At 43.2% G+C, this 7,500-nt stretch overlaps 1 protein-coding gene across 1 annotated transcript in view; it reads left to right on the top strand.

The window, feature by feature from the left end:
* The window catches only part of utrn (utrophin), a 155,501-nt gene that overhangs the window by 22,359 nt on the left and 125,642 nt on the right, over positions 1–7,500 (top strand). The window contains 1 exon segment of the mRNA XM_048249538.1: positions 398–459. Within this exon segment, the coding sequence (XP_048105495.1) occupies positions 398–459 (62 nt within the window).

The raw sequence follows: 7,500 nt of genomic DNA, 5'->3' as shown, positions 1-7,500 counted from the left end.
CACACACACACTCACACACTCGGGCTCTTTCACACAGCCTCTCATTCTCTTTCTCTGTCACACACACATACACACACATACACACAAACGCCTAATAGCTCACACACATCCTCTTATTCTCTTTCAATCACACACACACACACACACACACACACACACACACACACACACACACACACACACACACACACACAGATGAGTAGATGTACAAACACTCTCTGAGGCTGACCACTGTGCTGTGGAGTTATTTCAGCATCACAGCTTGGTGCCTTTTCTCTCTCTCTGGCAGGCACACACACACACACACACACACACAGCTTCACTGGTTGATAAATGGGTATGCCAAAAACTGTTTTTTATTGATCACTGAAGTTTCTCTCTCTTTTTTCTTCAACAGATGAACACGACACTGTTCAAAAGAAAACCTTTACCAAATGGATAAATGCTCAGTTCTCCAAGGTAAACACACACACACAAAATATTATTACTGGGCCACTAGGAAAGGCCCTTTGTAACAGCAGAAATAGGAATAGTCCTACACATGGAGACAGACACACACACACACACACACACACACACACACACACACACACACACAATCCCTGACCCTGTAAAGTTCAGATGGTTCTCAGCTGGTCACAGATGTTTCTGGATGGTTCTGTAAGGGCTCTCTGAGGGCTGGGAGCCATTTAGTTCCGAGCTGCTTTTAGCAGCCGTTTACAGCACACATAAAAACTCCCTGGGGGGTAGGGAGGAGGGGGGAGTGTGTGTGTTCCTTTTCTCTTAGGGCCTGTCCACACGGAGACACTTTTTAGGTTAAATGCTTCGTCTTGGCCGAGCGTCCAAACGAATCCTGTAAACGCACTGCCGAAACCGCACTTTTTGAAACCTGGTCCCAGAGTGGAAAAATCTGAAACCCATTAGCCGTTTGAATTAGTTTAGACAGCCGAAACCGCACATCCTGCTTATGTATCGATGATGTCATCGCCACACCTCAGCTGCCCTGGACTTGCACTTATAGTATTGCCTAACAATACTGGTTTTCATACATGACATTACCTACGATTACACTCCGTAAGATAAATATCACAACTGGTGCTGCGCGAAATGATAGCTTATGACTTGGTGGACTGAACACTGTTTTTTCCGGTTGTTTTTTTGCATTCTAGCTACTGTCAGTGGCGAGAGAACTTAAGTTATTAGGAAAGTGCGGTGTAAGTTTAGGCTAGCCTACATTAATTTGTGTGTAGTGCCAGTGTCATTCATTTATTTTACATGTCTTACAACATATATACATGCATTCACAGTCGAAAGTGAAATCAGATATAAGCATACAAAGGCGGCTTAGAACTCACATTAAGCCCGATGGTAGCACACTGAATGCAAATCTTGCGATTTGATGCAGGCAAAAGTATTGACTCTTACTAACGAAGGTTTTATAGCAAAATTATAAATGTGGCGACAGAATAGCCTAGAACTTGGGTAAGCCTTGCGTTTAGTAGCCTAATTGCGGTGATAGCCAAAACTAATGTGAATCAATGGACTATCCTACAACCAGATAAAGTAAAGGTGATTAGTAGGCCTACCTCGTTAGCCAAATAAAGGATGGGACTGCACCGTCACAAACCGTAAAATAAAGTTTATTAGTTTTACAGTTGACTACAGTTGACAGTTCACCATCAGTCCACACAAACAATTCTGGTTTCCTTGCACTAGCCATTTTAAATTAAGTAGCCTATTCTGTCTGTATGTAAAAGCGCCAAGTTTTGGTCAATTTCTGTAAAGAAACAGTGCCACCTATAGGCCTGGGGTATGAAGTGTCGTGTTGAGATGGATCCGTTTGGATGCAAATATTCTTGATACGGTTCCAGGGAAGACGGAGGAAAAAAAGATCGGTTTGGTACGTGTGGACTAGGCCTTACACTTCACTCCATCTCCCTCCCCACCCCCACATCATTCTCATGGTGGTGCTCACCTCCCCACACACACACACACACACACACACACACACACTTATCTGCAGTTGTTGCAGGGGGTTGGGGCAATTTTCCTTTCATTCTCATTCATAAGCAAACACACTCTTGCACACACAAATACTCACCCTTCTCTCTCTTTCTCTCTCTATCCCCTTCACTCACAGCCTCTCTCTCTCTCACACATAATCACATACCCATCTACCCAACATACCTCTCTACCTAGTCATCTATTTCTCTTTTTTCTCTCTCCATCCCCCTCTCTCCCTTCCTCACTCCCTCTTTCTCTCTGCCCCCCTCACTCTCCATCTCTCTGTCTTTCTCCCCCACATGGCTCTGCATTAGGTGGTATGAGGGCTGAGGTCACTGCCAGTGAGAGTACTGTTTGTGTTGAAGCTATTTCTGAACAGCAGGAAATTCCCACACTCTCTCTGTTAGCATCTTAGCATGCTAAAGCTACACTACCATCCAGCTCCTGCATGCTATAGATATAGTAACCTGTGTGGCTGATGGCCTGTTAGCATGCTAATGCTAGCATCCTCCTCTCAGTCAGTCCGCCTAAACCCGTTTTAGTAATAGCAGCCTGCTGCCTTGGCAAACTGTTAGCCAGCTAACGCTAATCCCCATTGACAATCCTTAGCACATGCTTCAGGTGTAGTCGGTAGCTAGCTAGCCTAGCAGCCTCATAAACACAAGTTCCACCTACACCTCAGTCTCCTTGACGTGTGCTTTAGCTCATTACATGCTAACACAGTCTGCCCCCTGTGCCCCAAATCTGCCCAAGCCTGCTTTAGTAGTAGTAGCATGCCAGCGTGGTGATGTCAGTGAACCTGTGCCAACACATGATTGACATCTAACTGGTGCCAGCATGCTAAGTCCAGTCAGCACTCTGTTGTTTTGAAAAAGTAATGACCCAGATAGTAGGAGAGGTCTATGGCCCAGCTCTGTCAAGGTTCTGAAAGAACAGAGTCCATACTCAAAGGCTAATGCCCAAAAAGATCATGTTTTTCCCTTGCAAACAAATAACTGCAGTTATGAGACAAACAGCTGCAGTTTTTCTGAAGTACAATGCAGTGCATGTCCAAAATGCTCCATCTCTGCAGTTTAGTGCAGTTGTGCAATGCATTTTATATGTCCAAAATGTTGCATTTCTCACATATGAACTGCAAATAATTCCTTCAAAACTTCAGATTTGATACTGACGTTTCAAAAACTTCAGATTTGATACTGACTCAATGTCAAAACTGATGTTTTGACATTGACGTTTTGAAGTAGTGCAGTTATTTTTTGTTAGGGTTCAACATTAACTAAAAGAGTGTGAGGACCTTAAACATGAAAGAGAAACACATCAGGGACAGCTGGTGGAGTCACCACAGTCTTTTTACCATATCTACTGTCTGGGATTTTATTCACAAAATGAAATATTTATCAGACTTTATTTTTATAGCGTCTTTCGAGCAGGATATCAAATTGATCGATGTACTTCATAAGGCACAGCCACTACCCTCTATCTGGCTTTATATGGGCATACACGGAGAGTTTGAGGTTAGGGGGAGTGTGAATGGATGCCATTGCCGTGAAAAGAAAATGGTTAAAGCCATAATCCCTGTGAATCTCCTGTCCCTTTTGGCTTCATGCTAATAATAAATGCTTATAATTGCTTGACCATTAAGAGACCTCATATGGTATATAGACCATCCCCCTTGTTTTTTCTGAAACATATTGATCGCTGCATTATCTGTTTGACTCAGCCCTTCACAAAACATAACTGCAGTTTTTCAAGTGTCAAAACTACAGGTTTTAGGGTGTCAAAGCTGCAGCTTTTGAGAAATTCACAAGAGGTTAATATGTAGGAATGCAGTATTTTAGACCTGAAAAAATTGCATTGCAACAGCATTGTACTGCACTTTACTATAGTTATCCAATATTTAGGACATGAAACTGCATTGTAATTCCGGAAAAAACTGCAGCATAACTGCAGGTTCTTGTCTTATAACAGCCAGCAACAGGAAGGTCAGAAGTTCAGTTCCCATGGTATCTGTTAGCACATTGATAAAAACGTAGCCCTCGCTGGACTGTCCATCATTTAGAAAAACAGCAAAAGCAAAATTACATTAGGTAATGTGATTTAAAGTTTTACTAACCAGGTAGCCAATGCTAGCAAGGACATTGTTTTTTCTCATAGATATTAGAAAGCTAGATACCACATTGGGCTCCAGAATGTACGTAAATAGCGCCGCCATCTTGGTGGGGCCAAGGATCACTGGAGGCCAGCGGAGAAACAGGTGTCTCTGATTGGAAATCAGGCAGGTGTCTCTGATTGCCGCGGGTGTTGCCCATAGACTGTAAATTGTTTGGCCCCAGCAATATGGCGGCCGCGTTCACGTATGCCACCTAATAGAACTTGATGGACAATGCGTTATCTAGTTTTTCTCCTGAACTGGCAGTGCCTATGCTCTTAAGCCAGTAGTTCTCAAATGGGGGTACGCGTACCCTTGGGAGTACGTGAAGGCACTCCAGGGGGTACGTGAGATTTTAACCCTTTTAACCTAAAAGCCGATTGATGCAAAGTGCGTCAAAAACACACCCTTTCTTCTCTTACATTGCTCCGCAACTGTTCATAGCAGCGAGAATCTTTTATTGTGTGACAGAGCAGAAGTGGGGCTTTCCAACGAGACCACGCACTTGTCTGTACGTTAAAGTATGAAGATTAAAAAAAATCATGAAATTAAATAAAATTGCATCATATTTACAGTCTCTGCGTATTGGAACCAAGTATGTCGATCCTTCTGGCTTATGAAAACAGACGAAGTGACTGCAAAATAATAACGTCATGTACAAAAACCAACGCTGCATACCCATTACTCTCGTTTTAATTACTCGCGGACCTGTGATAGATATGCCACGCATGTCAGATGAAAGAGGAGACACAGAGCTATCATTTGATGCCAATAGCTCGAATTACCTCCGTTTTTTGTCTGTTTTTGTGGTAAAGCATGTTTGTAATCCAACGCTAAAAGTCCTTCTGGGTTATGTTGACATTGTGCATAGACAGTCAATAAAAATACTAGTGCAAATACTGTAAAATACTATAAAAATACTGTTTGACCTAAAATAATAACTTCATATAAAGTGTACAAGTGTGCAAGTGTTCAAGTGTGCGAAACAGATGGAGATGTGCACCCCAGGAATTTGGTGCTGCTTCGCTCTTCCACCACAGCACCGGCTGATGGTCAGTGGCAACCGCTGCTTGAGGTATTGTTGCCAACAGAGGAAGTCCAGTAGCCAGTTGCAGAGGTAGGTACTGAGTCCTAGTTTGTCAAGTTTGCAGATGAGTTGTTGTGGTATTGTGGTGTTGGAATGCAGAACTGAAGTCTATAAACAGCAATCTCACATATGAGTCTCTTTTTTCCAGGTGGGTGAGGGCTGGGTGGAGGGGCAGAGCAGATTGCATCCTCTGTAAATAATAACACAGGGGCTAAGAGGGGATGGGTCTTCTGTGGGCAGGTGCTTTTCATATAGCAGAGGGATGTTGCTCGCTCTGTGGCTTTGTAGTCCCTCATGTTTTTGTCTGTTTTGTGGGTGGTTAAGTGTTTGCTAATCCAACAGGTTGGCTTGTGTGTTTCTTTCTGTATGGGCCCTCAAGCCTGAAAAGCCATAATAGTAAGGCATAATCCGGTTTTGAGATCCTAGCAAATTCCTGCATGGCATTCAATTGAAGGCTCACATTGCATCCCAATTTGTTCGACAAAGAAACACCTTTTTTGCCTTTACTTTGTTCATGGCAATGCAGTAAAAAGTTGTAGAGAATCATGAGTGCAGACAGGCACACACAGGCTAACACGTAAACTCGGGTCAAGTCGGGTCAGATCAGTTCGTGTTACAGATATGGAGCGTAGAAAGGTAATTTTTAATCACTAAATAAAAAAAGGCATTTATTTCTGTAAGGCGCACACCACATATGTCTGTAAATTGCTCAGCCCCAGAGAATCCCTCCACCGTGTCAATGATCTTGCCAGATTCAGGACAGTCTGCCCTACACACACATGAAATGCATGTAGAGCTATGAACTTGCTGTGGTGAGATGCATATCAAAATAGATTCTTTTATAATATTTTAATTATAATTTTTTTTATTATATTTTAATTCTTTAACAATCAAAATAAAATCAATGCTAGTACTAATACATGAAAAAATTAAAGTATACATATATTTAAAAAGTAGACTCCATGCAAAAATACATTAAAAACAATTATTTAATAAATATTTCAGGAAAATGTAAGTTCATAAAATGAATTTTATATTTCAGTAGGCTATTCAATTTAATTATCCTAAAAACCCAGAGTCACCCCCATACCAATATGGTTCGACCCAACCTGTCACATGCCACCCGCCATCACCTGTCAATCACTGTCAAAACTCAAACGATGGAGTCGTGGTTGAAGCATATAGCGGTAATTCTTGTGCGCTGGTTAGGGGGTACTTGGCTGAAAAAATATTTCACAGGGGGTACATCACTGAAAAAAGTTTGAGAACCACTGTCTTAAGCTGTCAGGGTTTGGCAGCAGGCAGCTAATGCTAGCTAGCCTAGAAAGCTAACTCTGGCCCAGTTCTCGCGGAACAGGGCCAGGTGCTGTCTCTCTGTTTGGAGGGATCTGCTGCCATCTAACGCATTGGATTTCTCCTCTCCTCTCTCATTCTGGACGAGCAGTGCCTCTGCTTTTAGGCTGTCAGCGTTCGTCTGATAGGATGAAGTTGGAGGGCTTTTAATAAACTGGCCCTGGCTTGAGTCCAGGGTCTGCGCTGTGCAGTGCTGTGTTGTGTTGAGTTGTGCTGGGAACAACCCCAAAACGACAACCAAGACACAAGCAGTGGCGGCAGCAGCAGCAGCAGCAGTGTGATATGAAGGCCCAAAGCTAATTATCATGCAGAGCGGTTAATTACAAGGACACCAGGCCAATCAAAAGGAAGCAAAACGAAACCTTTCAAAACTAAATGGAATGTTTATGAACAAACTCATGAGCTCTGTGTGTAAATGTTGAGTCTGTGGGAATGAACTAGTTTGACCCTGCACTCTCTCCAAGACCGGAGACCGGAGGCCGGAGACCGTTGACCCTGCACTCTCTCCAACCGTAGTGGTTGATAGGAAGAGAAGCTGAGAGGGAGAAAGAGACAGATACAGAGATGGAGGGAGAGAGAGGGAGATCAATGGAGAGCTGAAGAGACGGATGGTAACCCTAGTAGATGGAAAGACAGAAAGAGGTAGAGAGAGGAGAAAAAGAGAGAGAGCGTGACTGAGGACAAGAGAGACGTGGTCAGAGGAGAGAGAAAGTGAAAGTTCCGTAGGCCATCTAGTTAGTTTGGGCTGTGTGTGTGTGTGTGTGTGTGTGTGTGTGTGGCATGCTGTTGGTTTAGAAAGCGGTATAATGAGACTAAATGAGGCTTGAATGGAGATTGCTGCTGAGGGGGTTTATACAGCCTGCTCAGTATGTGATTCCACCTCTGGATGCAGACACCGTGAAGTTAC

Source organism: Alosa alosa, chromosome 8 (assembly GCF_017589495.1).
Source record: "Alosa alosa isolate M-15738 ecotype Scorff River chromosome 8, AALO_Geno_1.1, whole genome shotgun sequence".
Taxonomy (NCBI): domain Eukaryota; kingdom Metazoa; phylum Chordata; class Actinopteri; order Clupeiformes; family Clupeidae; genus Alosa; species Alosa alosa.
This window is presented reverse-complemented; position numbering and strand designations above follow the sequence as displayed.